The sequence below is a fragment of the Ahaetulla prasina genome, chromosome 9 (genome assembly GCF_028640845.1).
Source record: "Ahaetulla prasina isolate Xishuangbanna chromosome 9, ASM2864084v1, whole genome shotgun sequence".
NCBI lineage: Eukaryota > Metazoa > Chordata > Lepidosauria > Squamata > Colubridae > Ahaetulla > Ahaetulla prasina.
In genome coordinates, this window is record NC_080547.1 from 24,477,831 (window position 1) to 24,499,682 (window position 21,852).

The 21,852-nt window shown below is 40.8% G+C and overlaps 1 protein-coding gene across 12 annotated transcripts in view; it reads right to left on the bottom strand.

Moving 5' to 3' along the window:
- PKNOX2 (PBX/knotted 1 homeobox 2) overlaps positions 1-21,852 on the bottom strand; it is a 345,970-nt gene that overhangs the window by 30,951 nt on the left and 293,167 nt on the right. For all 12 annotated transcript variants that reach the window (XM_058194341.1, XM_058194335.1, XM_058194332.1 and 9 more), the window contains 2 exons: positions 3,737-3,866; positions 140-237 (listed from right to left, as the gene is read on the bottom strand). In XM_058194341.1, coding sequence (XP_058050324.1) covers positions 140-237; positions 3,737-3,866 — 228 coding nt within the window. The remainder of the gene's footprint in view (positions 1-139; positions 238-3,736; positions 3,867-21,852) is intronic.

A 21,852-nucleotide genomic window follows, 5' to 3' on the forward strand; every position in this document is an offset into this window, starting at 1 on the left:
AAACTTCTGGAGTCAAGCTGTTCCACTCGTTACTTGTTCTCACTGTCAGGAAAGTTCTCCTTCAAGCTTGGAAAACACTCAAGACCTGCAAAGCTTCAGAATAATCTGGTGACTTCTGGAGCACCCTTTCCATTCTTACCTGTGCATTCTGGATCTGAATAGCCCCTTGAGGAATTGCTTGGGTTAGCACCTGGCCCTGAGATGTTACCATAGTTACGGGCTGGTAAAGGGCTCCGCCTGGCAAAGAGATAGGATTTCACACTTTTAAAATGTCTAGTGGCAGACAACAACAAAGGCAACATCCAAAACCCACAAGCCAACAAAAGTTTTAACCAACCTTATGTGTTTGAAATAGTTTTTCAAAACAAAAACTGGTTATCAAGAGAATCTACATTATCATTGTTGCCTGAAAGATGTCATGTTCATCCTAAATTCATGATCATAAGGAACAACTTGAAAATATGAATTTTAAACTTGGAGTATCTATGGCTCCTATTGAGGGCCATCAAGTATCTTTCTTGCAACCTCCACCACTCTTTGAAAAGTTGTTAAACAGCTAATCGGTAATTTTTAAGCTGGAAAAAATAAGAAAATATAACAGTGTTAAATCTGGAATCAATTTATCACTCTTCATTTATTTTTTTAATTGTCCCTTGACAGGGAAATCCTGATTTCATCCTTTCTGATTGGAAGCTCACTGGGCCATTATCATCATCATCACCAAAAGTTGCCTAACCTGTGGAATACATAAATAAACGAACAGCTTTTCTCTCTCCTTAAATTAAAAATCGTGAAAAAGAAGGCTCTCAAAGTGAAGAAGAAATTTGTTCCAGCGAGCTTAGGAATTGCTCATGAATGGAAATAGAATATGACTGTACTTGGTGACGTGAGGATTTCACCTTGATGGATAGCTGAACAAATGCTTGCATTCAACAGAAAAATGTGATAGATTCATTTATTGAAATACGGTTTATGCTCATTTGGTATAAAAACAGTAGCTCCAGGAAGGTTAAAAACAGAACTGGTGGAAAGATGCATGCATGCAACCTCATTCCAAGCACGCAATTTGCTCTTTGGTGGATCTTCAAACGTTGACTAATAAATAGGTTTGCAAGTTGGTTCAGCTTACTAATTCGCTTACTAATTCTCCAATGATCAGAAGACGTAGTATGGCACAGACTGTACTGTGGGATAAGTGCATTGATTAAAAGCGCATGTTGTGTCTTGCCCGCCCTCAGAGCAGCCGGGGCCTTCTTATCTGCTCCCGAACACGGAGGAATGTATGCCTCCCGGCCCCAGCCCTGACTCCATGCCCAGGCAAACGGAGCAGCTAGACCCCTCCCCCTCCTCCACAGCATGTGAGCCTGAGGAGGGTTTATTACCAACAGCTGATTGGAGTGACCCTCGCATCAGAAGATTGGATAGGCGGAGGCAACAGAAGGAAGGGAGGGGCAGGCCTTAATGAGTGCTGAGTCATGGAGCCACACCCCATGGCCTATATAAAGGATCTGCTTTCTGGCAGTCTCTGAGTCAGGCAAAGTCGAACTTATCTTGCTGAAGTCACTTACTGGTCTCCTGCCTGCTCTGAGGACTGTGCTAGGACTTTGGGCAGAGCTGCAGAGGCAAGCCTGATTCGGATTTCCCTGACCCGGCCGTCAGCGGAGGAGTGGGACACGACAGCGCAGGCCAACTGCTCACCCTCTTTCATACAAGAGTGGGCAAACAGAGATTCTGGAACTCCATACAGCTTTTCCAAATCCCTGAAACAATTCAACTTTTGCTGAAAACTGGTGTCGGTGTGTATCATCATTCCAAGGTAGGACATGCTAAAAAATATAGGTGCACTTCTGAAATCTCTTTCTGATACCAGTTATATTTTTTGGGTCATGATGTTTAGTGCAATACTGAACTCAAGTCCCATAAGGACTTAACTCTAAGACACTTGCAGATAGTCCTCGACTTACAACCATTCGTTTAGCGACCATTCAAAGTTACAATGCCACTGAAAAAAGTGACTTATGACCGGTCCTTGCACTTATAACCATTGTAGCATCCCATGATCTAAATCAAAATTCGGGTGTTTGGCAATTAGCATGTATTTATGATGATTGCAGCATCTTGAGATCATGTGATCTCCATTTGTGACCTTCTCATCTGGCTTCCAACAATAGCAATAACAATAGCACTTAGACTTATATACCACTTCACAGTGCTTTACAGCCCTCTCTCTAAGCTGTTTATAGAGTCAGTATATTTCCCCTAACAATCTGGGTCTTCATTTTCCCAACCTCGGAAGGATGGAAGGCTGAGTCAACCTTGAGCCCGTTAGGATCGAATTCCTGGCAGTTCGAATCCCAAGTACAGGTCTCCTGCATGAGCAGGGGGTTGGACTAGATGACCTCCAAGGTCTCTTCCAACTCTGTTACTGTTACACTGTTACACTACGGTGTCATAGCTCTTATACAAGCAAAGTCAATGGGGGAAGCCAGATTCTGTTGTGTCCTCCCTCGCCTCCGTCCGAGTGATGGCTTAATTAGCCGGCACTATCAGCTCCGGCAGCAGAATAGCCAGCATCTGCCAAGAGCCTCCGTTAACTACCACGACGCTGGTGAGTCACTCAGAAACAAACTTCAGCTCTTAATCAGTGGATTTGCCTGTTACAAAGAGACACAGCAGCTCTCGCTGTTTTTTATATCCTGTGGAGTGTGGCTCCGTGACTCAGCACTTCCTAGGCCTGCCCCACCCCTGCTTCTGTTGTTCCCTCCTCTCCTGCCTACGAAACCTAGGATCCAACCAAGCCTGATTGCTATCAGCTGGGTCTGAAGATGTGGCCTGGGTGGGGGGAAGAGTCAGGGGACGGAGGCCTCATTATCTCTTCCACCTGGCCTGTTTCTGACTCCTGGAGCTGAGCCAGGGAAGCCGGTGCTCCCGAGGTAAGTCCTGACGGCCCTTCCCCCTCACTGTCCAAGACACTTTCTGGCAGCAGGCCCGGCTCCAAGTCACTTTCTGGCAGGAGGCCTGGCTCGGGGGGACGTAGACACAACAGATTCGCTTAATGACTGAACTTAACAGCTGCAGTGATTTGCTTAATAACCATGGCAAAATCGATCATAAAATTGGGTGCGATTCACTTAAAAAAAGTCTTGCTTAACAGTGGAAATTTTGGTCCCTATAGTGGTCATAAATTGGGGACTACCTTTGTAAAGACAGATTAGCATTGGAGGAGGTTTTCCTGAAAGGGTTTTAAATGCCAATACAGTCTCTGAAACAAAACACAAAAACAAAAGCCTGCGATTCTTATGTGCTGAATGACCTGGGCAATTAGTAAAAATAAAAATAAATAAAATTAAAAATTAAAACAAGTTCTACAAAGCAAGATGCGTGTGCCTTGAGAGAAATTCTGGAGGGGTTTCTGAGGAATGCACAGGTGGGACTTTGCAGTGCAATAGACTCCATCCCTAAAATGTGATTCAGGGCTCATAGGAGCTCTTTGGATGCCTGTCTGAAGGTAAGACTTTCGCTCCCAAACCACCTTTTTGGAGATGAAGTCCCAGCCCTGCACAGCCTTACTGAGAAGATGAGGGTACAGGAAGATTGTGTGCATTAACCAATTTCCACACTGCTCTCTCTAGACTGTGCATAGTTCAAATCTGGTGATGGAAGGGGGTTAAAAAAATACCAAGCATGCAAAAGGCGCAACTAACATGGTCACGGACGTATGCTCCACGCCTCCCACCTGTCACAACTTGTGAGTTGACTGTTGCCATGGAGATATTCCCCTGCTGCAGTGCTGAGGCAGGTACCACAATTCCTTGGGGGTTGCCAGGTATGGCTGTCATGGAGTTGGGAGAATTTTGCAACATATCCTGTAGAGAGAGAGAGAAGAAAAGAATGGGGAAGAGAATTGCAAAAACACTCAGTATACAATGCCCACAATAGATAATATTTCAGCGCTAAGGACTTCTTAAATGAAAACAAAGATGGGTATCACCATCACCCTCATCCTTTTTTCTTTAGGATTAGCCATATTTCCTTTTGATGTTGAGGCTTATAGCATGAGCTGAGACACAAGAAGAGGCTATGCTTATTTGATAACTTATAAGGAGCAAAAAAAATTTCTTATCCAATCCTTAGAAAAGGTCCACTTACTTTTTCTTCATAAAGCCACAGCTATGCCTCCGGAAGCAGCCTACTCAGAAACCCATGCAAATCCAGACCCCATTATCCATGATCCTTTGGAGTTTACACAATGTCCATGCCAATTTTGTAATGCAATTCTCAACTCAAAATGATTGTACATTTGGGAAAGTTGTAAGTTTGGAAATTAAATAAGGTAAAGGTAAAGGTTCCCCTCGCACATATGTGCTAATCGTTCCCGACTCTAGGGGGCAGTACTCATCTCCATTTCAAAGCCGAAGAGCCAGCGCTGTCTGAAGATGTCTCCATGGTCATGTGGCCGGCATGACTCAACGCCAAAGGCGCACGGAACGCTGTTACCTTCCCACCAAAGGTGGTCCCTGTTTTTCTACTTGCATTTTTTACCTGCTTTTGAACTGCTAGGCTGGGACAAGTAACGGGAGCTCACCCCGTTACAAGGCAGCACTAGGGATTCGAACCGCTGAACTGCCGACCTTTCCATTGACAAGCTCAGCATCTTACCCCCTAAGCCACCGCATCCCTTTGGAAATTAAATACATCTAGGTTAAAGTAGGAAAGCGAGTGAGAGAGAACTTGGAAAGCCCTTACAGACTTAGAATATTTAGCTGTCTGTGTTATCAACACATATTTGGGATAAAAATGTTTGAAAATAAAATACCGGTAGTCCTCAACTTACAACAGTTCATTTAGTGACCGTTCAGAGTTGCAGCGGCACTGAAAAAAGTTAGTTTAGGCTATTTTTCACACTTTCGACCATTGCAGCATCTCCATAGTTCAGGGGTTTGCAAACTTGGCTCTTTTAAGACTTGTGGACTTCAACTCCCAGAGTTCCTCAGCCAGCTTTGCTTTGTAGACCCCTGCCATAGTTACATCATCAGAATTCAGACGCTTGGCAACGGATTCATATTTATGACAGTGGCAGTGTCCCTGCGTCATGTGATCCTCTTTTGAATGCTTCTGACAAGCAAAGGCAGATTCCTTTAGCACAGGGGTCTCCAACATTGGCAACTTTAAGCCTGGTGGACTTCAACTCCCAGAATGCCCCAGCCAGCAAAGCTTAAAGGCTTAAAGTTACCAAGGTTGGAGACCCCTGCTTTAGCAAATGTGTGACTAACTTAGCAATTGTTAACGATTCACTTAACTGTGAGAAGAAAGGTTGTAAAATGGGGAAAAATCACTTAACAAATGTCTCACTTAGCAACAGAAATTTAGGGCTTAATTGTGGGCGTAAGTTGAGGACTACCTATATTGCAGGGGTGAAATGTAAAATTTGTTACTACTATGGGTGTGGCTTGGGGGGGGGTAATGTGACTGGGTAGGTGTGGCCAACTTTTTTTTTTTAACTTTTAAAAGCATTTTTTCTACAACTCTTCGACTGAAGAGGTTGTAGAAAAAATGCTTTTAAAAGCCTCTGATGATCAGGCAACTCAGCTGGGCATGGAGGGGGGAGCGGCAGGGATTTTTGCTACTGGTTCTCTGAACCCTCCCGCCGCCATTGCTACCGGATTGGGCAATCCGGTCCAAACCGGGAGCATTTCACCCCTGCTGTATAGATGGAAAAATAGAATGTGAACGGTGGGGTCTGCTGCATCCTTGTTTAAAAGCTGATCTTCCTGATATGCAACCAATCATTAAACTTCTCAGAAAGTTCTGATTCCTTAGATTTCAACTGAGCCCCCACAATATGATTTTGGCAATTCAGCTTTTAGGCTTCTTGAGTACATTGTACAAGCCATCTGCTCTTCTTGGCTGTCACTAGCCTTGCCAGTAAGACATGCTTTTTGCCAAGGCAAACTAAATTTATAGTGAGACATTCTTTTCCGCGAGCTGGTAGCATTATCAGTATGCAACAGAGGGAAAGCCCCAAAGCAGAATAGATGCAGAACAGAAATATTCAATTATTAAGAAAGGCTGTCTTGTAATTTGCGGGGGGGGATAACAGGTCAGCATTCAATTAACACTTTTCATTGCTCATTACGTATTTGTCTTATCTAGGTAAATCCATATAGCTAATAATACTTTCTTGAGGCTGCTGGTCAATATATAATAAACAATGTTCCAGCATCCAGAAAAAAGCCAATGTATGTGCAAGCAACCCAGCAGAAACACTGTTTGACTGATTTTCTAATTTCTTATTTCTTCGTAATATTCACTGATGTATTTTTGGGCAGACATTTTATTTCCATCCTGGCTTGCTATTCTCAAGAGTTGGAACCTTGTTGCTTTACCGATATTTAAGAAATTACATCTTGACTTGTTCACAAGTAGAGTTGTGGTATGATTTAGTTTATTCCAGACCTTATCAGAGGGTTGGCTGTAGGAATCTACTTGGTGCTTATTATTTTTTTTCACAAATAGTCCATCAATTGGGAAATATAATAGCTGCCAACCCAACATTTATTTATTTATTTATTTATTTTATTAAATTTCTATACCGCCCTTCTCCCGAAGGACTCAGGGCGGTGTACAGCCAGAATAAAAACACAGAATATATACAATTAAAAGAATTTAAAATGAACTATTACTATACGGCCGATAAAACATGCATCAATAATGATTAGGTTGTCTGTTAACATGTATTCAACCTAGGATTTTGTTATCAGTAATAGAATCTTAACTTGCAAAGTCTTTCAAACAGAGATCTGTTCCTGGTCTTTTTCCAACAATAGTTTTTCAGTAGTTAAATTGGAGAAGAATTGTTAAGCAATTGCAAAGCACAAACTTCTGCAAATCTTTGAAAAATTGATTCAGAAACTGGGAGCTGATTTGGTGTAGTTGTTAAGGTGCTGGCCTAGAAACCAGGAAATGGTAAATTCTAATCTTACCTTACAAATGAGAGCTGACTGAGTGCCTTTGGGCTGGTCACTCTCTCAGCTCAGCTCAACTCAACTCACAGGGCTCTTTTGTGGGGAAAATAGGAGTAGGAAGGAGTATTAGGTATGTTCATTGCCTTGAGTTGAATATGAAACAAAAGGTGGGATACAAATTTTTTAAAAAAATCTAAATTACTGTCCTAAGGGTGCTTTTCCAAAAGGCACCTGATTTTAAAATGTCTGCAGAATGAAACTGAAACCATGAAGCAGTGTGACTGCAAATAAAAAATGCAACCAGGATTCTTTTAAATATTTTCTTACGATGAGAAATGTCTACTTTTCTGTGTGTGTAAAGGTCCTAAATCCACCCCCTCCTTGAAGTTTATTCACTCTTATCTGGGGCCAATTAGCCTTGACCATTAGTAGGGGTCAGATTCTTGTGTGTAAAGGCAAAGGTAACTGTTCTCCTTGCACATATGTGCTAGTCGTTCTTGACTCTAGGGGGCAGTGCTCATCTCCGTTTCAAAGCCAAAGAGCCAGCGCTGTCCAAAGACGTCTCTGTGGTCATGTGGCCGGCATGACTAAATGCCAAAGGCGCACGGAATGCTGTTCCCTTCCCACCAAAGGTGGTCCCTATTTTTCTACTTGATTTTTTTAAGTGCTTTCGAACTGCTAGGTTGGCAGAAGCTGGGACAAGTAATGGGAGCTCACCCTGTTACATGGCACTAGGGATTCGAACTGCTGAACTGCCGACCTTTCAATTGACAAGCTCAGCGTCTTAGCCACTAAGCCACCATGTACTTCCAAACAGAACTTCTAAATAGGTGGAGCAAAACTTCAAAAATGAATATTTTCTATAGGAGTTTTGTCATTTTTAACGAAGTCTTTCCCCAAATAAAACTTTTAGTGTCATACTATTTTGTGCCATTCCCTCAATAAGAAAGTAACACTCATATTTCAATATCAGTGTGAATACATCTGCAGAATAAATTTAACATTCAGTGAATGAGTAGACAGTCATGCCTATTCGGATTTTCATGGAAAGCAAATATAAAACTTCAAAAACTGGAAAGTCTTTGAAAGTCTGGATGCTTTCAAGTTGCCTTAGCATTTCCTAAAGCAAAGAATTTTTTAAACTGTCAGAATAATTTAGATGTCTATTGCTTATATTAAGCCCGCTATTTCCATATTCAATAAAGATTACCACTTAGAGGTTAGCTAGTACAGTTACTGTATTTACATATGCGAGACAATAACTGTCATTCAAGGGATGAATGATCTTTGAGTTATAATCTAAGAGGAGAGAAACAACCTAAACCTAAGGAGAAATGTCCCCAGAAATGTCCTGAATGTTAGAATAATTAATCAATGGAACAACTTGCCTCTGGAAGTTGTGGTTATTCTGACGCTGGAGGTTTTTAAGAAGAGATTGGAGAACCATTTGTCTGAAATGTTAGTATTGGACTAGAAGCCAAGGTCCTTTCCAAATCTGCTATTCTGTTATTCTCCTAACAGAGGACTGGCTCCTTCAACCATAAGGAGTCTGTTTTACAACAGCTTCCATCATCTCTTACTATTGGACTTGCTGATGAGACTGATGATCGTTAAGGTTCAGAGCATCTGGAGTGGTCAAAGTTTTCCACTGCTACAATCTTTCCTAATGACCAGATGCTGTTGTATTATGAGAGCCATCATATCTTGGTAGGAGACATGCTGCACTGAATGTGGTCCAACAATATACAAGGAACCATGGTTGAAAAAGGCTGCACTAATGGAAAAAAGAAAGGAAGACTCGCTTGTGCTCTTGGGAGGCCTCCGTCCCTGGGGAAAAGGAGAATCGTGCACGAAGCTCTCCATCACTGATATGCCCATCTTTGGAAGATTTATTTTGAGATTCCTTGAAATATACAGTTCATATATTGAAAAGGATCTCGTCTCATGTCAGAAATGCAGGAACTAGAGAGGGGAAAATTATTTATTTAAATTTAAAAGATTACAAATTTTAATGAAAATGAATTTATTTAATTCTCAGCCACACTGATGGCAGGGATATTTCCAAGCAGCAAGTCATTCTGTGTACATGTCGGTCCCAGGAGGCTCTGCAAAAGATGGATAGCTGTTTGAATAGTGCCACATTCACAGTAAATATCCTTCTTGTACTCTGATAGAAACTCCCATTTTTTCCTTGTGGTCTTTAGTTCTAGCCAAACCAGTGTGCGGTCTCTTTAAACATCTCCAAAACACCAACTTCTTCTCTGAACCTCCAGGCAACTCCTCAAGTGGTTCTATTCAATTATAGAGATGCTTAATTTGAAATTTCCATATTTTTAATCATTTAATCTGTGAGGTGTAGTGACAATCTACTCGGCACAATCTAAAAAGCTCCTTCTTGATTTCAATCAAAAAAGGATCAGAAACCAACATCTTGAACACTCTTCTTCTGCCCAGTGAGTAGAAGGTAACCAGCTCTACTCCTAAGGACTTTTCTTTTTCCTTCTAGGGCCATCCTTAGAATCACACCAGGCAGTGTGAGAAAGGGAAGGAGGTACATCTGGCCATCCAGAGCCATAGCTCCAGGGGGGAATGTGAAGTTCATGTAAATATTTTATTCCATACTTGCATGCCTTTTCTTCCGGCCCAGTATTGTCCATGTGGCAGAATAAAAACTGCCCAATTTGTATAACTGCTGAGGGGAAGAGAGAGTCCTGGTTCGGCATTGAGTCTGCAGTCTCTTCTTTTCCGAAGACTGCTTGTTCTTCTCTCTCTCTTTCTCTCTCTCCCTGTAACACGAATCTGAGTAATTAACAACTTGAGAAAAACATTAGCAAACTGCCTTCAACAATGCTGGCACCAGAGTGGGATTTTTATCCTGCTGCATCATTTTCCACTGTGTGTGTGTATGTGTGTGAAGATCACCATGAGCGCAGATGATTCTTTTATTTCAAGCTGCTGGGATTAATTCTGAACCATGACAAATTTCACTTTCTCACTCTCTCCTCTTTCTTAAAACAGATATGTCATGCCAAGATGCCTTGGAAGAAAAACCTTGACTTTTCAGTGCTCCTAGCCATTTCCTTTGAGATGTAGTTCTTGTAGAGTAGAGTAGAGTAGAGTTGGAAGGGACCTTGGAGGTCTTCTAGTCCAACCCCCTCCTCAAACAGGAAACCCTATACCAGTGGTGGCGAACCTTTTACTCACCGAGTGCCAAACAGGTATGTGACTCCTCCCCCAATGCTGCACGCACAACCACACCATCTGCACATTCACACGGCTTTCACATGCCCCCTCCCGGGCACTGCATGTGTAACCGCACCCTCTGTGCATGCGTTTGGCTTTTGTGTGGCTCCCCCTGTGTGCTGCGTGCAATTGCATCATCTGTGCATGTGCACAGCTTTCGGTGACTCCCCCTGTGTGCTGTGCGCACAATTGCACCATCTACTCATGCTCCAAAGACCAGCTGGGTCTCTGGAATTGCATGCATGCGCATCAGAGGCCCAAACACCAGCCGAGGCGCATGCACATGTGCAGCTGCAGACAAGTTGGGCGACAGCTCACGTTCCGGAAAGATGGCTCTGTGTGCCACCTCGGGCACGCGTGTCATAGGTTCTCTATCACAGCCCTATTCCATTTCAGACAGGTGGCTGTCTAGTCTCTTCTTAAAAGCCTCCAGTGAAACAGCACCCACAATTTCTGAAGGCAATCTATACCACTGGTTGATTGTGCTGTCAGAAAATTTTTCCTTAGTGCTAGGTTTTCATCTTAATTTTCATCACCACCAAATTGAGGCAAACCCTACTTTTATTGCCTTTAGGATGAAAATCCAAGGGCAGAAGATTTATGATTTCGTACAACCTGTCTCCAGTTCATCAAGGCAGCAAAGCTGCTATATCCTCATCATTACTGCATTCAGATGAGTTACGCAGATGGATGACTAGCTGTGGGATGTTTACAAAGAGACGTGGGATTCAAGAATGTAAATAAAGTATTGAATGTGTTTGTAATCAATCAAAATAATGCCACACCACCTTCAGAGAAAACAGGGCACCAGTGAATTAATGTAAATGGTCCCGGACTAAGACTGGGTACCCCCTGATGCTCAAACCCGGAGAATCTCTTTTGAGTTAATGGCATATTTTCCCACCAAAGCTTAGTCCTAGGTCAGCAGACTCTAGGATCATTGTCATAACCTTGAAAGGCTTCTGAAAAGGACACCTGTGCATTCTTCCTCCCCTTAAACCAATGGTAACTTAATAAATCGATGCAAGAAAAATTCAGTTCAACAGCAAGAAAGGCACATCTAAAAATCAACATTTTTATCAACCCTTTTAAAAGAAGATTCTCTCTAAAATACATATCTGTGCCAACTAGGCATATGAAGATATTCTGCTCATCATTTCAGGTATCTTTATACCTTTACCACTTTAATCACACACTCATAAACTACTAATAAACTTCTCATATATTAAAATGATTGGTGTTTAAAGTGATCGGTAAGAATCCCACTATAAAGTCTGAAACCCAACAATAACAACAACAAAAAGAAATTTCTTTTTCTTAAAGGGGCCTGTATATGCATCAATATTTTATAACAATAATATATAATTGTCATATAACTATTACAAAGATCAATACTAAGAAGTGTGTAATATTGTACACATACACACACAGATATCATGTACACTTTCATTTATTAAACATGTCACATAACACACAATCCCGATTAAGGCTATTATTCCGTTTTCTCCCTCACAATCACCTATTCAATTTGGGATTTTTGGTTAGTCAATAATGTAAAATCAGTTGCAGTTTCTTGCTCCTGAATCCAATGTGATAGCCGGGAGATTGAAACCTGGCACACTGCCAATGGCTTCCTTGCATGGGATCTCTATATCTATCTGGAGGATTAATGCATGAACTGAACAGTAACAAAAAGACAACAAACAGTCATGTCACCTCTCAAAGAATAACAAATTGATTATGCTGTAACAAATCTGTTTCCTGGACTACAGCCTTCTCGACTTCACTTCTACAACATTTTTTACAGCCAACAAGAAAGCAAATGTGTAAGAATGTAATCTCCACTCTTAAAACACTTAAAGAATGAACCACAGGTTGCCTTGCAAACATATATCAAAAAGAGGCATGCCTGCGAGTTACCCAGAATTTGCTTCTCTAAAGAAAGAGAAAGACATAAACACTTTCATAAATGTCTATGGAGATTCTCAGTCATCCAGGTCATGGTTGTCTCATTCTGCATGTCATCCAAGAAGTTTCTTACTTCAGAACGGAAGAAGCTTCTTGGATGAGAAGCAAAACATTTTCAAGGAAAAACAAAGTCCAGTTGTTTTGAAAAAGTACCTTTGGGACAAACACTTTCATACCTCCACTAATCTCAAAAGCAGCTTTGGGGATTCATAGTCCAATTCCATGCTCAAAGCAGGAATCCTCAGACCATCCCAGAAAACTGGCTGTCCAAACTTTGAAAACACCAGACCCATGACTCTGCCAGGCAGGGGTTCCAATGTTTAAGAGCGCACATGTTCAGGAATGTCCTCCTTATTTTAAGTTTGGGTAACTGTCTATGAAGTTTTCACCCTGTGCTTTTAGTCCTAACACTTGGATGCTCTAGAGGATAAATCCACGTCCTCTTCCTTGTTGTAGCCCTTCAAATATTGTAGAGCTCTGTAACCACATGCTTCATCCTTTCATGGGGTCCCCCAACATTCCTCTGCCACTAAATTCATAATGCAGGTAGTCCTCAACTTAACAACAGTTCATTTAGTCACCGTTCAAAGTTACAATGACACTGAAAAAAGGACATGATCATTTTTCACAGTTACATCCTTTCCAGCATCCCCATGGTCATGTGATCAAAATCCAGATGCTCATCAATTGATTCGTATTTATGACTGTTGCTGTGTCCCGAGGTTATGCGATTCTCATCTTGCGACCTTCTGACAAGCAAAGTCAATGGAAAGCCAAATTCACGTAGCAGCCTGGTTACTTACTTATCAACTGCTGCGATTCATTTAACAACTGAGGCAAGAAAGGTCGTAAAATGGGGCAAAATTCACTTAACAAATGTCTTACTTAACAACAGAAATTTTGAGCTCAATTGTGGTCATGTCAAAGACTACCTGTATGCCATAATCATTAACAATTCCCACTTTTAATTGCCATATGATTGTAATAGATGACCTGTGCTAACAGAAGAAACAAGTGAAAGAAGAAGAAGAGAAGAAGTAGCAGTAGTTTGTATGGCAATAATTGTAGAGTAGAATTATATTTCGAACTGCTGATCCCTCCAGAGTGTCTGTGTTTCTTATTATTCCAAGCACTTGTTCAATATCCATGACTGGGAATAACTCTAAAAGGTCATGCAATTTTGATAGGAAATAATTAACATTTCCTAACTTTAATGATCAAATGCCCAGTGACCTCATCAGCACTGGGATTTTAAATGACAGAAGCTGAGAAAAATCAAGCCAAAGTCAGCTAAGAAGCTAAATTGCCACATGTTGCTATAAGGAAGCTAATGGAGAGTGGCCAGTAATATGGATGTACAATGCCCGGACCTATGCAAGTTGTTAAGGCAAGCTCAACCAAGTCTCTCCCCATCATATTATGAGCGTTTTCTTTGAGAGTCTTCAAAGATAGAGCATAGAGTACTTCAAACACGATCTTTAGGCTTCCCACAGCTCAGAAGCTATTGTGCATAGCATCACATAATAAGAAAGACAGAAATATCCTAGAAAATAATTTGTTCCAATACTGTGCTTTTGACAACATCTACAATGCAAGATTATTAGATGTACTAGAAAGGTATAGGAAGTGGCATGTAGTGGCACTTTTGCCATTTCATTAGTGGCACGTAGAATCAAATTCTACCACAATTGTTCTTTTTTAAATTTTATTTGCATTTATATCCCGCCCTTCTCCGAAGACTCAGGGTGGCTTACACTATGTTAGCAATAGTCTTCATTCTATTTGTATAATTATATACAAAGTCAACTTATTGCCCCCAACAATCTGGGTCCTCATTTTACCTACCTTATAAAGGATGGAAGGCTGAGTCAACCTTGGGCCTGGTGGGACTAGAACCTGCAGTAATTGCAGGCAGCCTTGTTAATAATAGACTGCCTTACCAGTCTGAGCCACAGAGGCCACTTTGGGAGACGTAGGACGTCTATTGGGAGACGTAGGACAGGGGTCTCCAACCTTAGCAACTTTAAGCCTGGTGGACTTCAACTCCCAGAATTCCCCAGTCAGCTTTGCTGGCAGGGGAATTCTGGGAATTGAAGTCTGCTAGGCTTAAAGTTGCCAAGGTTGGAGACCCCTGACATAGGAGGAACTGTTCTCTCTGTGAATCACTGCACAACATTATTGCTGTGTGGACATAACACTGGAATGGGGATCATTGTGTGTACTGGAAGAATCTCAGGAATATAAATCTGACAACTAATACTTTTAATATGAATATAATACTATGACTGCCACCATTACCACAATCAACCTTGATGATACTTCTGATTATGGTTTGTTTCTCAGCCTTTCCACATTCATCGGAAAATTGGAATAGAAGGCATAGAACGGCTGAAATGGAAACTCTATTCAATGTTTCAAACGAACATATAACAATCAGAAGCTGGAATGCCACCAACAGTTCTGCTATCCACTGGATTCGATAACTCATAGTTTCAAAGGGACCCTGAAATATATTTTGACAATTGTTAAGATAGGAAACAAATGAAAAAAATAGCATCATCAATAAACAAATTAGTAATCCTTTTTTTTAAAGATCCCCCTTAACCCGCCCTCCCCCTTGAGAATTATGTACGGGACTTACATATGTGCGATGCAGTCATAGTGGTCTTCAGCAAAAGGAGAAGGAAAATGATGTTGTGTGCTTCATGATGTCATCATGCAAATCTTACAAACTGCACATTTGCTCTACTTGCTGCAGAATGTAAGCAATTTGCTGATTTAAAGAATGACAATAATGCATGAAGCATTATTTTGATGTCTTTGTTCTACTACTTCTTCTACTGTTCTACTACTCACAGACCCAGCCATGCCCACTTTGTGGTAATTTGGAAACACTCAGCTCTCTTTCCCACCCGTCCGTCCCTCTGGTCACCCAAAGCTTTCCCAGCACTGCTCTACATATTGCAAGAGCATGTAAAAAGAATATTCGTGCCCGGGCACAAAAGTGGAAGGCAAAACAGGATGAGGGATAACGCGCCTGAAAACATGAAATGGCTCAGTAAGTTTAGAAACATTCTGCAAAATAAGCCAAGGTGTATTTGTACTGAGCTCTGAGCTAAGAGGCTGATTCTGCACACAGCATTTGAGAGCATGGATTTGGGATTTCTCGGGGCTGTGTAAAATCCACCCCATTCCATTCCATTACTGGTATATATATTCTGGGACAGCTCTCAGCTTCCCAAACAGTTCCACCGGCCTGTTATAAATATAAACATAAATAAATACGTATGTGTGTATGTATGTGTATGTGTTTGTTTGTTTATTTATTTATATTTTAACATGCTGGTGAAACTGCTTGGGAAGCTGAGAGCTGCCCCAAAATAAATGGTGAAGGGCAATCTCCAACAGATACAGATGTTGATTCACATGTTGCTCCGATCGGCTTACAGTGGAATTGGCAAAGGTCAAATTCCTTCTCTATGCTTTCTGGAAGATCTGGATACTTTTGGCTTGTTTATTTTTAGAGCAGGGAGAAATCTGGCCATAACAAAGAGATGCAGCCAACACAGGGTCCCTTGCTGTAGCATAATGATAAAAGCTGTGTGTGAACAGTGCATATAGCACTGCACAATGCATGGGCTCCAATTAAGCCTCTGTACTAGCTGAATCCATGCAAACAGGTTCTTCATAGCATTACACTGACTAAGCTAGGGCCTCTGTGGCTCAGGCTGCTAATGCAGTCTGTTATTAACAGCAGCTGCCTGCAATTACTGCAGGTTCTAGTCCCACCAGGCCCAAGGTTGACTCAGCCTTCCATCCTTTATAAGGTAGGTAAAATGAGGACCCAGATTGTTGGGGGGGGAAATACAAGTTGACTTTGTATATAATTAACAAATAGGATGAAGACTATTGCTAACATAGTGTAAGCCGCCCTGAGTCTTCGGAGAAGGGCGGGATATAAATGCAAATAAAAAAAAAAGCTATGTTTACACGGCCTTTGACATCATGCTCAACCCAGCCCTGAATTTTAAGACAAAACGCCTATTTATACTACAATGAAAACTAATGTTGTTTAAAAAACATCTCTAGTCTGCATCTCGGTTGGAACGAGAGCATAAAACATCACAGAACTATGAAGCGATTGTGAATGAGTTCCAAATAGAAACACAAAATATTTATAAAACGCTCGTTGTAGCCGCAGCATTATTGTACACATTTCCATAAAAGTCTTGAGATTTCCAACTCTGCTCAAATGTTTGGATTCCCTCCCATGAGAACTGATAGCTTTTGGCCACACTCATATTGTATATTGTGCTATAGCTGGTTTGTGGGATAAGTTATCCAGATATGCTCAGATGAAGGAAAATGGCCACCTTTGTTAGCTGGCGCCATCATTACACTTTCTATAATTCTGTTGGTTACAGTTACCTTGATCTGCCTCCAGGATTAATGGGAAAAAAATCTAAGCCTCTTGTAAGGTAGAGGAAAGTATTATATAGTACAATATTATATCATACAAATGAAGATTAATTTTAGCCCGTGTCTTTGGAAAGGGCTAAGGAAAGAGTTGGATAGTAGATAGACAAGTCCCATCAAGAACAAATACTGTTTGAATTTTATAAGTGGTTTTGCATTTCCCACTGACAAATAGAAAGAGCAACACCTACACTTGCAGGATAAAAGCAGGAAAATCCTTTGCACATGTAGATAAAAAAGAAATGACCTGAGTCCTATTTTGGATGAAAGTCAAAATGCTAATCTAGCTGAACTGAATAGGATCTGTTGATATATTCCAGCTTTTTCCTTAGATAGGGCTCTTGCACATTTGAAAATTATACAGCAGACAGCATGGGAGACTTTGATTCAGTAGAATAGCTTAACCATTCAGAAAAATGTTCTACTTTTATTTTCTTGTACCTCTTAAAAGCACAGGAGCTCTGCCAGGAAAACAAGAGGAAAAGCTGGCAAATTTGTTTAGAACATAGAATCATAGGGCTGGGAAGGACCTCAGGGGTCTTCTACTCCAATCCCCTTCTCAAGGCAGGAGACCTTACACCATCCTGATCAAATGGTTGTCCAGTCTATTTTTGAAAGCCTTCAGTGATGGAGCACCCACAACTCTGGGAGGCAAGATAATCTAGAGATTAATTGTTCTCGCTGTCAGAATTTTTTTCCCTTACTTCTAGGATCTTGGATCTCTCTTTAACAAGCTTCCACCCGTTACTTCTTCTGCACTGTGGTGCTTTGGAGAATAAGTCAGTCCCTTGTTTTCTATGACAGGCCCTCAAGTCTTGGAAGACAGCTATCCCTAATCTTCTGTTAGACATACCTAGTAGTTCCCTTGATCATTCATCATATGATTTAGCCTCCAGACTTTGTTTCTCTTCTCTGCACCCTTTCTAAGGTCCTTTTTTTTGTATCATATACTACACACTTATGAAAAATAAGCCACCCCTCCGGCCTTTGCAATGAAGCCTGGAGAACGTATTTCTCTGCATCTCATTGTAGCCCAAATGCATTGCCAGGCATTCTCTCCCCCCCCCTCCCTCTATCCTACTTTGACCCATATTTATGATCTCAGACTGAAAGTCAAGGATGAATTAATACAGTCCAACAGCCATGTGTCAGCTAGACATTCCAGAAAGACCAATGCTTTTGGACCTGCCCAACATGTGCAAGGATCCTGCAGCATGAGGAAATAGCACTCAACAAGTTTTCCCCATCTTACATTACAATGGTAGAGTGCCAGCCCATGATACAATGTTTGGGACTGGGAGAAAGACATTTGGATCCGTGGCCACTTGTCCTGCAGAAATCAGAAGATTGATTTGTTCCCCAGGAGGTGTAGAAAGGCAACTTGGGGGCAAAGAGAGGAGCCAGTGCCCACCTGCATTAGATCTCCAGAGTGAAAGTACAAGGCCACCTAGCCCAGACCTGTGAGGAAACTTGTGGGCTGTATGGAAAAATTCTAGCTTTAATTCAAGGAGTCTTCAGGTAGGGCTGGAGACTTCGTTGTTAAAACTCTGCTGCTAGTCAGTGCAGTAAACACTGCTTTGAAAAAGCCAAACAGCTTCTTTGTTTTTGGGAAGTCAACATGGTCACCTATGCAGATGGATGATTTTTACGGGCAGAGCAAATAGATAGAAATTTTCTAATTTAATTCCTGCCTTCCATGGATAAAAAGGATTAGATCAGCCAGCCAATGGGTTGATTAAATTTGTCTTGAAATTAATTTGACTTAATTAAATTTTAAATTTGAGATGCAAAATTCAGGGGTCCCATTAAAACCTCCCTAAAAACCTCTCACTGAGATCAGCAGGAGAGAATGACCAGGTTGGGGTAGTGGTTAAGTCACCAGGCTAGAAACTGGGAGACCTTAAATCCTGCCTTAGGCATGAGACCAGCTGGTGACTGTGGGTAAAGCCAGATTTGCCTAACAGTTCCATGATTCATTTAAAAGCTGCAGTAATTCGCTTAACAGCTGTGGTCATTAAATGGGTGCAAATCTCTTAACAACTCTCTTGCTTAGAAGGGAAATTTTTGGATTCAATTGTGGTCAAGAACTATCTGTAGTGGAACACATAAAGATGTAAAACGGTTGTCTGTACTGGATTAAAATCACATGAATCCTGCTTCAAACCCTGATTATTATTATTTTTGACCTGCATTACTGGCTTGCTCTGGCTAAGCCTGCGTTCTTCAAATGTCAGGCCCAAAATAGGCTCCAGTGTTAGTTCTTGAGTTACATGAAATGTGATCTCTCCCGCCAGCCTCTCAGCACATCACCTCAGCAGAAGCCGACAACATCAAACTAATTTTATCCAAAGCTTATGCCCGTCTCCCCTCCAACAGTTTGCGCAATGTGCCATCCCAGCAGCCAGCCGCATGAGTACAGTCAGTCATTCCCTCTGCAGAAGACAAATTCCTCCTCAAAATGTCAGGGAAGGGGAAGGAGAAGGAGAAGGAGAGCCATTTCTTTGCCTCTCTAAGGGGCTGATTATTTTCCAAAGACTTGTGTTAATTTTCTGATATGATCCTCGCATCTTTGTGAAGCTCTAAATCCTCATTACTTTTCCTGACCGATGCATTCTAATTAGATCAACATTTAGGAAAAAAAAAATCACAATAGCCACAGGACAGCTTTCCATCTCATTAACTCCTCACATATTATTTTCATGAAAATTACTGATAAAACTGTGCATCTGCATTTGCTGGGACTCAGAGCTTCGTCAGTTCATATCTAACATCTCTCTCATCGCCCTGGATGCGAGGCGTTGCCATGGCGACTCGCAATAATAGAAACCAATAAATTACAAATGAGATGCTCGTTGAGCAATTATTGTTCTCCTTTATGCAAGTTTCTTGCTAATTTTGATCATAAGGGAAACTACAATAAAGCAGTAAAGGAATATTAAGTCCATTTCTGCAGAATATTTGAAGACACAATAGGCTCTCTGTGTGCACATGTTGCTTTCTTTCTTTCTCAAGATCAACAATTAAATGATTTAGATAGTTCAGTAAAATCTAAACAGGAGCCAAACTTTTCCACTGTCTCATCACCCCCACCTTTCCTCCCACGAGAAACTCTCTGGGTTTGAATAACCCAGCCTTTGCATTGTTGCACAGAGAAAGATGGATTTTAACTCAACATTTAGAGGTCTCTTCATTCAGCTGGCTTCAAAAACTGCACCTGGCATCTTTAAAACATTATTCTACAGAGAGAAATCATAGTCCAGTTACAGACAACCCAAGAAGTTGATTCATGTGATAGGCAGGGCAATCGTACCAATGCTCATTCAACATTTCTATGTTTTAAACTCATCTCTAAAACATGGATCTCTCCTCCTTACCATAATATTCCATTTCATTCTCCTAACAATCTGGAGGGGAAGACTGCCAATTTTTGTGTTTTTGCTTGTCTCCAGCTATCTCAGTCTCTCTATTTGTACATAAACCCAAACATGTCAATATGTCCCCTGAGCCTGCCTTCTGAAGACAAAACAGCTGTAACCCCTGAATTGTCCTCCTTTGGGAAAGGAGGTGCTTGTAACCATTTTTTAATCTGACAAAGAATTAAGAAAATAGACCTTTTTGCACATTCATTTTTTTTGTGGGGTGGCCCAAAAAAACAACAATCAGTTAACATCAACAGAGGAGTAACTTGCATGATTTAGACTTGGAAGGAGGCATTCAATGTGAAGCTGATATCTGATTCCCCTGTTTGCTGGTTGATACTATTGGAAATAAGTTGCAAACAAACAAGCAAACAAATCTGTCTGCTTTTTGTACAAAGGGTGGGGTTGGGCTAATGGTGTTTCAGTCTATTGCAAAGAATGAAAGAGAATTTGGTTCTGAATAAAGAGTAGAGATGTTTGGCTTGGAACTGGTATTTATAAATAATATTTATAAATTATTATAAATATAAATTATTGTAAATATATTTACAATATATTTACAATATATAAAATATATTTATTCCTTGTGTGTCCAATCACACTTGGCCAATAAAAATTCTATTCTATTCTATTCTATTCTATTCTATTCTATTCTATTCTATTCTATTCTATTCTATCATGAATATTGTATAAATCAACAAAGATGATTAGGGGCCTGGAGGCTAAAATATATGAAGAACGGTTGCAGGAAATGTCTAGTTTAATGAAAAGGAGGACTAGGGGTGACATGATAGCCATGTTTTATGTACACATGATAGCCATTCTTTTATGTACACTGAGAGCCTATGCACCAAGACAAATTCCTTGTGTGTCCAATCACACTTGGCCAATAAAAAAATTCTATTCTATTCTATTCTATTCTATTCTATTCTATTCTATTCTATTCTATTCTATTCTATTCTATTCTATTCTATTCTATTAGAAGGGCTGCCATAAAGAAGAGCGAGTCAAACTATTCTCCAAAGCACCAGAAGGAAAGACAAGAAACAATGGATGGAAACTTAAAGAAATTTCCTAACAGTGAGAACAATTAAACAGTGGAATGACCTACCTCCAGAAATTGTGAATGCTCCAACACTGGAGGTTTTTAAGAAGAGACTGGACAGCCATTTGTCTGAAATGGTATAGGGTCTCTTGCTTGAACAGGGGGTTAGACTAGAAGACCCCCAAGGTCCCTTCCAACTCTGTTACTCTGTTAAATAGATTATTGAGGAAAAAAGACAGAATTGTTATTTCATTTATTGTTATTTTATTGTTTTTTTGATATTGGTCAGTAGCCTCTGGCTCTTTGTGATCTGGTGTACAATAGTTTGATTTGTGAATAGCTGGGTTTTTTTTTAGGTTCCCCCAATTGTGGTCAGTAGTATTCAGCCACCTGGTTTCCTATCGGTTCTTTTTTCAATCACCTTCCATTTTTCCAAGTATCAGGGTCCTCTCCATTGATTCGCTTTCACATAATGGGTCCAAAATATTTAGGCTTTAGTCTCATCATTGATGCTTTCATGAGTTTTCTTTTATTGAGCACTGACTTGTTGATCTTCTTACAGTCCAAGATATTATCAGCATTTTTTTCCCAGGATAAAAATTCAAAGGCATCATTTTTTTTTAATGCATTCAGCTGTTCTGATGCTCCGTACCTTATAACTGGAAAAAGCATAGCCTTGAAAATATGTACCTTTGATGTTAGTATGAAGTCTCTGCCCTTTAATATTTTGTCCAGG